The sequence below is a fragment of the Callorhinus ursinus genome, unplaced genomic scaffold (assembly GCF_003265705.2).
Source record: "Callorhinus ursinus isolate GAN/ISIS: 27379988/994484 unplaced genomic scaffold, GSC_fseal_2.0 scaffold4, whole genome shotgun sequence".
In the NCBI taxonomy this organism is placed as follows: domain Eukaryota; kingdom Metazoa; phylum Chordata; class Mammalia; order Carnivora; family Otariidae; genus Callorhinus; species Callorhinus ursinus.
Window position 1 is genome coordinate 132,535,782 of NW_027397066.1, and position 9,643 is coordinate 132,545,424.

At 35.0% G+C, this 9,643-nt stretch overlaps 1 protein-coding gene across 4 annotated transcripts in view; it reads left to right on the forward strand.

Annotated features, from left to right (window-relative positions):
- Nucleotides 1-9,643, forward strand: part of GRIA2 (glutamate ionotropic receptor AMPA type subunit 2) — a 147,396-nt gene that overhangs the window by 91,271 nt on the left and 46,482 nt on the right. For all 4 annotated transcript variants that reach the window (XM_073892418.1, XM_025874372.2, XM_073892416.1 and 1 more), the window contains exon 6: nt 2,944-3,105. In XM_073892418.1, coding sequence (XP_073748519.1) covers nt 2,944-3,105 — 162 coding nt within the window. The remainder of the gene's footprint in view (nt 1-2,943; nt 3,106-9,643) is intronic.

The following is a 9,643-nucleotide window of genomic DNA, read 5'->3' on the forward strand; positions in this document are numbered from 1 at the left end:
TCTCATTTCTTCAACCCATAAATATGGACAGAAAGTACTGCAATCCACCCCCACCTGACTATCTTACAGTGAAGCACATTTGTCAAGGAGCCTCCCCCATGCACATGGAAATTCCAAGAAATGTTTTAGTGTCTAAGTGTTAAACAGCCAAAGAGAATCAGGCATTTGAGAAAAGTCTGGTCCATGAAGGATGTAATACAAAACAAACAAATAAATAAATGAATAAATAAACAGAAACAGGGCAGGCAGAAAACACAAGAAAAATGTTTAAAATTGTAATGAGTATCTGCAGAGAAAGAGAAGAAAATTAACTACCCATAAGGAAGGAGGAAAAATGAAGGGGGGGAAATCAGAGGGGGAGACGAAACATGAGAGACTATGGACTCTGAGAAACAAACTGAGGGTTCTAGAGGGGAGGGCGTTAGGGAGAGGGTTAGCCTGGTGATGGGTATTAAAGAGGGCACGTTCTGCGTGGAGCACTGGGTGTATGCACAAACAATGAATCATGGAACACTACATCAAAAACTAATGATGTAATGTATGGTGACTAACATAACATAATAAAATTAAATTAAATTAAAAAAAGAAGAGAGAAAGTATGTTATGAAAAAGAAAAAAAAAACCTCAGAGAATAAGAAAGAGCTATGGGAAATTTTTTTTTTCTAAAATAACAAGTAAAATTATATGACTTTGATGACAAGGTTAGGAAAAATCTTCCAGATTATGTAACAAAATGACAATACAATATGAAGTGGTGTGTGCAGAGAATTTGTGAGGAATTTAGATGTTTAATCTAAGAGTTACAATATCTTAATGCCAGGCATTCTAGGAAGACAGAATAGTGAAGACAGGGGAAAGGAACTATCAAAGAGCATTCAGAAAAATTCCCAGTACTCGATGATACAAATATGCCCATTGAGTACACAAAACAATGAAAGAAAGACTTCTTTCATGTTTCAAAGAAAATGTCGTCATGAAATTTCAGAGATCTATAGGAGATCTTAAAAGTTTCGGACAGGTGGGAGGTGGAGGCAGAGAGGAGTATGAAGCAGGTGACATAAAAAAGTAATTAGAAATAATGACATTGTATTTTTCAGTAGGAACAATAAAAGTCAGATTATGAGAGTCTCAACATAAAATTCGGTACCCAGCCAAAATAATCAAGTGTCAGAGCAAAATGAAGATATCTTGAGACATTCAGTGTCTCAAGAAATTTACCTCCAATGTGTCTGAGGGAAGTATTGAGGGCTCTGGCAGAAGAAGGGAGTAAAACATGAGAGAATAGTGATCCAGGAAGCGGGTGAACAAGTCGGAAACATGGTGAATGGACACTCCAGAGGAACAGTTGCAGAGGAGATGGAAAGAGGCACCAATTCAGAAGGTCTCCTGCCAATTAAATATTCAGAAAAAAGAGAAACAGATTACTTGATGTGTTTGATATTACTTAAAAAATTTACTCATATAAACATGAAAAGTTCTCATGGAGCAACTAGAGAAAAATAAGGATAGGTATAGAGGAAACTATAGTAGTGAAAAAAATGAAGCAATTACTAACATCAGACCTGGGTGGCTCAGTTGGTTAAGTGTCTGACTCTTGATTTCCACTCGGGTCATGATCTCAGGGTTCTGAGATCGAGCCTTACCTCTGTGCTGAACTTGGAGCCTGCTTAAGATTCTCTCTCTCTCTGCCTTTCCCACTCAACTTGTGCTCTCTCTCTCTTAAAAAAAAAAAAACACAAACAAAAGAAGGAAAATGCAGTCCTACCACATTATTTGACCTTGCTCTGAATAATAGAATTATAAATACGAAAACCATGAACATGAAAATGAGTGAACAGGTAAATGTGAATGAATTACATACTCATCTGACATAAGCAGAAACTCAATAAAAATATCTAAAATGAATAATTTAAGAAAGAATAGTGAAAATGTGTCATACAGAAATATGGAGGTAAATATATGAAAAACAAAAATTACTGAAATTGATTGTTTTGAAGCAGCTTAACTGGAGCATGGGCGGGGCAGAGCAGAAAAGCTGTGACTTTTGTTCTACGTATTCTTGCACTATTTTGCATTATTTTAATGAAAAGAAAAACCAAAATAATGAGCCAATAACAAAGTAATTATCCTTCTTCACACAGATAGTATTAAAATATGTTTTTTAATATCAATAACAAAGAAAAGATTCTCTTGTATTTTGGATTCAGGGATGTTTTCAATCCTTATGCAGAATAATGAGTAAATGTATAAGGTAAAAATATTTATAATTGTGATTTATTAAAATTGTGATTTCATCTTTGAGAGAATATACTCTCAAAATGAGATAGAATTTATGACAGCACAATATTTGAAATCAATGGAAACACCACATGATAGTTTTACTAATGACTGAATTCATTCTAATAATGCAAGTGATTTTTAAACTTTCATATATGTTATAAAAAATTAAGTTGCACACTTAATATGAAATTATTTGACTGTTCTCAAATAATGACTAGGCATTCAGTACTTTCCATTCTCCTTTTAAAGGTGTTTTATCACCTGAGAGAATGAACAATTTAAATAAGAATAACTTGCTTACCATTTGTAGCTCTTGGGAACTAGGTTTATGTTACTGAGTATCTCTGACTCTGTGGTAGAGCTCTGTTGTAGATTGCATAAATAAAACCAGTACTTATCCATGGAAGATTTCTCAATAAAATGGAGAGCTTTTATGTGAGTACAATCAACTAAAAATCATTGATTAAAGATCCACTGTGATGCCAAGAGGGCAGTAGGTACTGGTTCGGAATATTGGCTGTAAATACACAAACATTTACTCTAGGCTTTTTATCACTCATGTGTTCTTTGACATTTGTAAAACCACAATGTATAGAGTTATTTGGTAAATATTAAGTTCTCTTTGATTCTCAGGAAAGCCTGACAAACGTTTTCTATGTCTAGGGATTTACTGATGGAGACCTATTAAAAATTCAGTTTGGAGGTGCAAACGTCTCTGGATTTCAAATAGTGGACTATGATGATTCCCTGGTATCCAAATTTATAGAAAGATGGTCAACACTGGAAGAAAAAGAATACCCTGGAGCACACACAACTACAATTAAGGTATATCTCTATCTACTAATATGTACATTTACATCTGTATCTTTATCTATCCATATCTAACAGCTGACAAGTAGCCTGTTCTCTGGGACACTCTAGGAAGAAGATAAAAATCTTAATTTGTTTTAGTACTAAAAACAATAAATGCTTTATTCAATCAAACAAGGAATCTTTGAATTCTAAATGCAGTGCACTGTTCTGATATGAGCACAGCCCAGACTCATCTTTTATTCTCCAGGGGTTTGGACTTCACTTGTTTATTCAACATATTTTATTATTCATACACCTACATGCATATATTTACCTCTAAATATTAAATGTTTCTGCTGTTGGTAGGAAGGGCTTTTTCCCTTCTGTTGGTCATCTTATTGACAGCAGAGATAAGAGTGGATCATAGAGTAAGTGAAATGAGATGATCACATTCTTTATGAAACTAGACTTATGAAAAGTAAGAGCAAAAATTGCAAAGCATTTCAAATGCAGAGTGATTTTGTTTGTTTGTTTGTGTATTATTAAGCAGATTGTGTATGAACCTGTCAGGGATAGTGTTATTTCAGTTGCTCTCCCTGTTTATACTTCAGGCAGAGTTTTTGTCATTGTTGTTTTCTGCACCTAATGGAAAAAAAAAAAGATATGGATGTTTGGCTTTAAATTTGTGTCTGGCTGTGAGACTGGCCCTAGGTAAGGATTAAAAGCATTGAATTCTCTACTTTTGGGTATATAAATGGATCCTGTTAATTTTAAGTTAAATTCATGAAAGCATCTCATAGAATGTTAAAGAATAGCCCAGAGTTAATTTTTTTCTCAAAACTGGGTGACTTCTTATTTGGTGACCTTGACTGATACTCAACATGTACATGGTTTATAACAGTACTGTGAGCTTGTAGGGGTACCTTCAGGAAGCAAAGCTGATGAGAAGACAAATGGACATCTAGTCTTTTCATTGGTGTCAGGGTGTGTCTCCGCCTTCTGCTCTCATTCTGTGGAACTACAGGGTTCCATCCGTTCCAAGGTGGTGCCTTTTAAGCTTTCTGATGAAGATTGCATGTGGCATTCATCACCAAATAGAACTAACATGTTCCTTTTGAATACTCGATTAGTCATCGTGTTCCTACCATTGCTGTCTACTGTGAGAAGAATGAGAGCGAAATGAGATGACTATTTTCTCATGGAAGTCATATCATTATTGAAGTGCATGGGTCATGTAACAAAATGCAAGGCAAATTTGGGGTATGAGAGATCTGTTAACATTTTCACCTAAACCTAGCTCTAGATTTCACTCCCTTCTCATTGTAGCACTTAAAAAACAAAAACAAAAGAATCTCATTTTGATAATCCCCAGTTTAATGGAGGAGACTAACATGTCAATAAGCAAACGTAACAGAGAATGATGCGTGTAAAATATGCCAGCTCCCCGGCATATGATTAGGACAGTATGGCGGAAGGGATGTTAAGGAGGATTCTCCAGAGGTGGGGAATCTAGGCAGGGCTTTGCACATGGTTGAGCAGGAGAAAAAGTATGGGAGGGTGCTGGGGAAAGAGCCTGTACACAGACTCAAAGTGATACAAGGGCATGACAGAGTCAGGGAACTGTACTTTATCTTCTGTTTTTGTTGTTGTTGTTGTTGTTGTTTATTTGTTTTGTTTTGTTTTGATTTTTCTGCTGTAAAAATTTAAAATATTTGGGTTGGGTGGGAGATGAACATTTTATGGGCGTTACCAAGAGATAAGGCTCTTAAAATGTCAACAGATATAAAAGATAGGAATTACAGGACAGGGCTTTCATGATTTTTGTCTGTTCCCTGGGCAGAAGAAAGGAAGAAAATCTAGTTGGGGGATGATATAGTATTTTCTAATATAAACAAGTAGCATATCTTTGATATATGATCTGTTTAAGGAAGGAAAGCAAGAATATTTCCTAATGAGATTATTTCTTTTTATGTTGTCTTTGGGTCATTGACTGTACCAGGGACATTGCCTGATAATTTAAATCACGTTTTATTATCACCACAATAAAAACTTCTAGGCATAAAAACCTGTAAAAACGCAATTCATTACATGAAATTCTCTGCATGGTTAGGCTTTGGAAATAATATAAATTATTTCAAGTTGTAGGAATATTCAATAAATGATTGTTTTAAAGTTTCTGTCTCCTCCAAAAGTTAACAAAGCTTCCATAGTTTCTTAATTAAAATCATTCTTATTCAATAAATACAAGTAAAATATAAATGTTTCAATGTTTCACATATTTTAATTACCACAAAATATAAATTACAAATGTTAAATTTGTTCATTCTTATACTCTGTACAAAAAATAACTCTAGAGTCATAGTACTGAGATTTTAAATCTGACTCACCAGTTTGCTAATTTCGGGGCGCCTGGGTGGCTCAGTCGTTAAGCATCTGCCTTCGGCTCAGGTCATGATCCCAGGGTCCTGGGATGGAGCCCCGCATCAGGCTCCCTACTCAGCGGGAAGCTTGCTTCTCCCTCTCCCACTCCCCCTGCTTGTGTTCCTGCTCTTGCTGTCTCTCTCTCTGTCAAACAAAACAAAACAAAACAAAACACAAACCAATTTGCTAATTTCAGGCAACGTTCATTCTTTATTCATTTATCAATCCATTTATCCATTCAATACGTATTTACTGAGTTTTTACTCTGCAAGCTGGCACTGTTTTAAGTGTAAGAGAAATGATAAAGTTCTAGTCTGAGAGCATTAAGGAACTACCAGAAGAAAGTGATTTTCATGGTTTTGATAGAGGAAGATTACTGGCTACCCTCTTTTGCAACATTGTCTGCTGACAATAGATTGTAGGGTGTACATCTGATGGCAGGTGAGCTTTTAGGAAGATATCACAAACAATCCAGGCAACCGATGCAACTGATCATAGTTGTCTGAACTGTGGTGATGGCACCAGGGTGGAGGGAAATCAATGGATTTGCTACAATTGCCAATTATTTCAGATTTCTTTATTTGTAAACAAAAAAATTATTGCGGAAATCATAGCCATTCATTATATAGTAATATAAATTCAGTTGAAAGGTATCTGTGGGTTAAAAACAAGACTCAGAAAGGCAGTCTGCCTCATTTGTATCTTCCTGACTCCAATCTCCTACAGTGCTTTACACAGAGTACACACATAGTAGATACATGTTGAAATGAAAAATATAAAGAAACCCTTTGAAAATAACAAATCACTGAGAAAGAAAAAAAGTAATTATCATTGCTATGAAATTTGGTTAAAATTTCTGTGCTAACATTTGTTATGTCCTTTTATTCAGTCCTGGCGGAAAAGTAGTGTTATTTTACCTGATGAACTGTAGGATGACTTTAGTCATCAGACCTGAACCATCATGGTTTCAGATTTAAATGGGACAGTTAAAGTGACCATTTTACCTTCCTTAAAAAATGTTTCAAAAGTGGCAGATAAAAAATAGATTTAAATGGGACAGTTAAAGTGACCATTTTAACTTCCTTAAAAAATGTTTCAAAAGTGGCAGATAATAAAGACGATTTGCCACTCTCTCAAAAATAATTTACAAAAATTTCTATTTTTAGATAGATTTTCAGTGTTTTCGGTGTCTTCAGCAACTTGCAAGATGATAGCTATCCATTCTGCCTTGTCACACTGACAATCTGAACCTTATTCAACTTCTGTGTCTGTGATGTTCTGCTGTTCTGCTGATGTTAAGGGATTCAACACTAATTCGTGACCGTGACTGACATTTTTGTGGCACTTAAAATAATGGTTTTCCCACCAGAAACTCATTTCAGTCAGGAAATGACTTAAAGCGCAGACTCAAACTTTTTTAATTGCTGTCCTAAGAGAGTTATTAGGCCTGTCTGAAAATAGCATAATCTTTTTCAGTTCAGTAATTAGCGCTGTGCATTATATAGTACCCTGGTGGCTTAATAGAATTAATTCTGCTTCTTGAACATTTTAACTGACCAAAACCACTGCTGACACATTGGCATTCCTACTCCTAATATTAAAGTATTTTGTCACACAATAGCCTAGAGGCTTGACATGTTTAGTTTCTTATATTCTATGGCTTGGAAAGTATATAAATGGTTGAAATAAGCCCATAAATTAAAATTTTGATATTGGGGGTACTTGGGTGGCTCAGTCGGTTAAGCGCCTGCCCTAGTCTCAGGTCATGATCCCAGGATCGTGGGATAGAGTCCCATGTCGGCTCCCTGCTCAACGGGGAGTCTTCTCCCTCTCCCTCTGCTGCTCCCCACCCCAGCCCCTGGGCTCACGCTCTCTTGAGCGCGTGCTCGCTCTCTCTCAGATAAATATGTAAAATATTTAAAAAAATAAAAGAAATAATAAAAAAATAAAATGAAATTATGATATTGGTAAAATTTTTATAAAAATAATTGAAAAAATAATATATTGTACTATTTAAATGTATATTACAGCATTAAAAGTAAAAAGGCACTACTACTATTTGTAATACTAATGCAGGACATCTGGATTCATCTCATTTCCACATTTCTTCATCTGTAAAGGGAATAAGTTTAGGTGATGTGTAAGATTTCTCCCAAATCTCTAATTTCATGATTATGTGAAGTGCTAATTTAGGCACTTGATAAAACATATACTAACAGTTCTAATTTTTGCTGAATCTGTGACATCTCAAATGGTTCCTCTGTCTCTCAAAAATTGTAGTGACTTGCAGGTAGTCATCTCTTAACTCCAGATATCGAAATGAAATCCTAAAATATTTTGGAACATATTTATTTTTCCTGGATTATAAAAGATGAGGAACTTTCACTTTGTTAGACGATTCCTAGGAAGTGGGGAGAGTTCTGGAGGAATTTATGCAACCAACAAAATAAAAGACCTGCCTCTAAGAAAGTCTATACCTACTGATGGGTGAATCAAAGCCAATGTTTTGATTTGAGTATCTTTTTTCCATCTTGATGAATCTAATTAGATTTATCTGAAAATTTGAGTGCTTAAGTGGATCCAAAGTTTCAGAATGTAAAAGTCTTTGTTCTGAAGCAAGACTCAATCAGGGTCAGTAGCCAATCTGGATAGTTTAGGTAAAATATGTTGTTTTTAATGTATTCCTTTTACATGAAGGGTCTTTCTTCACAGTGGCTTAAAATTATTTTTATTAGTCATAAAGAATAATAAAGGATGTTAATTTTGGTTTCTTGCCAAGAGCTGGTTTTCTCACCCTTGGAAATGTGTGCTTACTAAAGATGTTGATTTTTTTTTTATTTTGTAATTACGATTTAACTTTTTTAGAGCAGTTTAAGGTTCACTGCAACATCGAGCAAAAAATACCAAAAATTCCTACATACCACTGCCCGCACACATGCACAGCGTCCTCCAATATCTGCTTCACTCACCAGAATGATTCATTTGTTAGAATTGATAAACCTACATTGACATCATAATTACCCAAAGTCCATATTTTACATTATGGTTCACTGTTAATATACATCCTATAGTTTGGGACAAATGTATAATAACATGCTTCCATCATTACATTCTCATAGTGAATATTTTCACTACTCTAAAAATCTGTGGTCTGCCTATTCATCTTTCCTCTCACTCTTAGCAAACATGGATCTTTTTACTGTCTCTGTAGTTTTGCCTTTTCCAGAATGTCACATAGTTGAAATCATACAGTATGTAGCCTTTTTAGATTGGCTTTTTCTCACTTAGTAATATACATTCAAGGTTCCTCCATGTCTTTTCATGGCTTGGTAGCTCACTCCTTTTTAGCACTGATAATATTCCATTACCTGGTTGTACCATTCACTTACTGAAGGACATCCTGGTTGCTTCCAAGTTTCAACAGTTATGAATAAAGCTACCACGAATATCTGTGCACTGGTTTTTGAGTGGACCTATGGCTTTGACTCTTTGGGTAAATATCAAATAGTACAATTGCTGCATCATATGGTGAGAGTATGTTTAGTTTTGTAAGAAACTGCCAAATTGTCTCCCAAAGTGGCTGTACCACTTTGCATTCTTTTTTTTTATTATGTTATGTTAATCGCCATACATTACATCATTAGTTTTTGATGTAGTGTTCCATGATTCATTGTTTGCGTATAACACCCAGTGCTCCATGCAGTATGTGCCCTCTTTAATACCCATCACCAGGCTAATTCTAACTAGCAATGAATGAGAGTTCCTGTTGCTCCACTGATGTTGAGTTTCTGTGAAGATATTGTGACTTTATGCAGTGAAGTTTCAAAGGGCATATATTCAACAAGCTTTAAACAGCTTTATCATAGACACCTCTTTTGCAGAGGGAAGATTGCAATTAAATTTGAAATTAAGACAAGTGAATAAACTTAAGTTTATAACATATTTCCCAATACTGTTTTTTTTTTTAAAATGACTCTAGTTGATCCTTGGTCATTGCCCAAAATCTAGAAAGGGAAGAAAGAAAAGGAAAGAAAGAAAGAAAGAAAGAAAGAGAGAGAGAGAGAGAGAAAGAAAGAAAGAGAAAGAAAGAAAGAAAGAAAGAAAGAAAGAAAGAAAGAAAGAAAGAAAGAAAGAAAGAAAGATAGAAAGA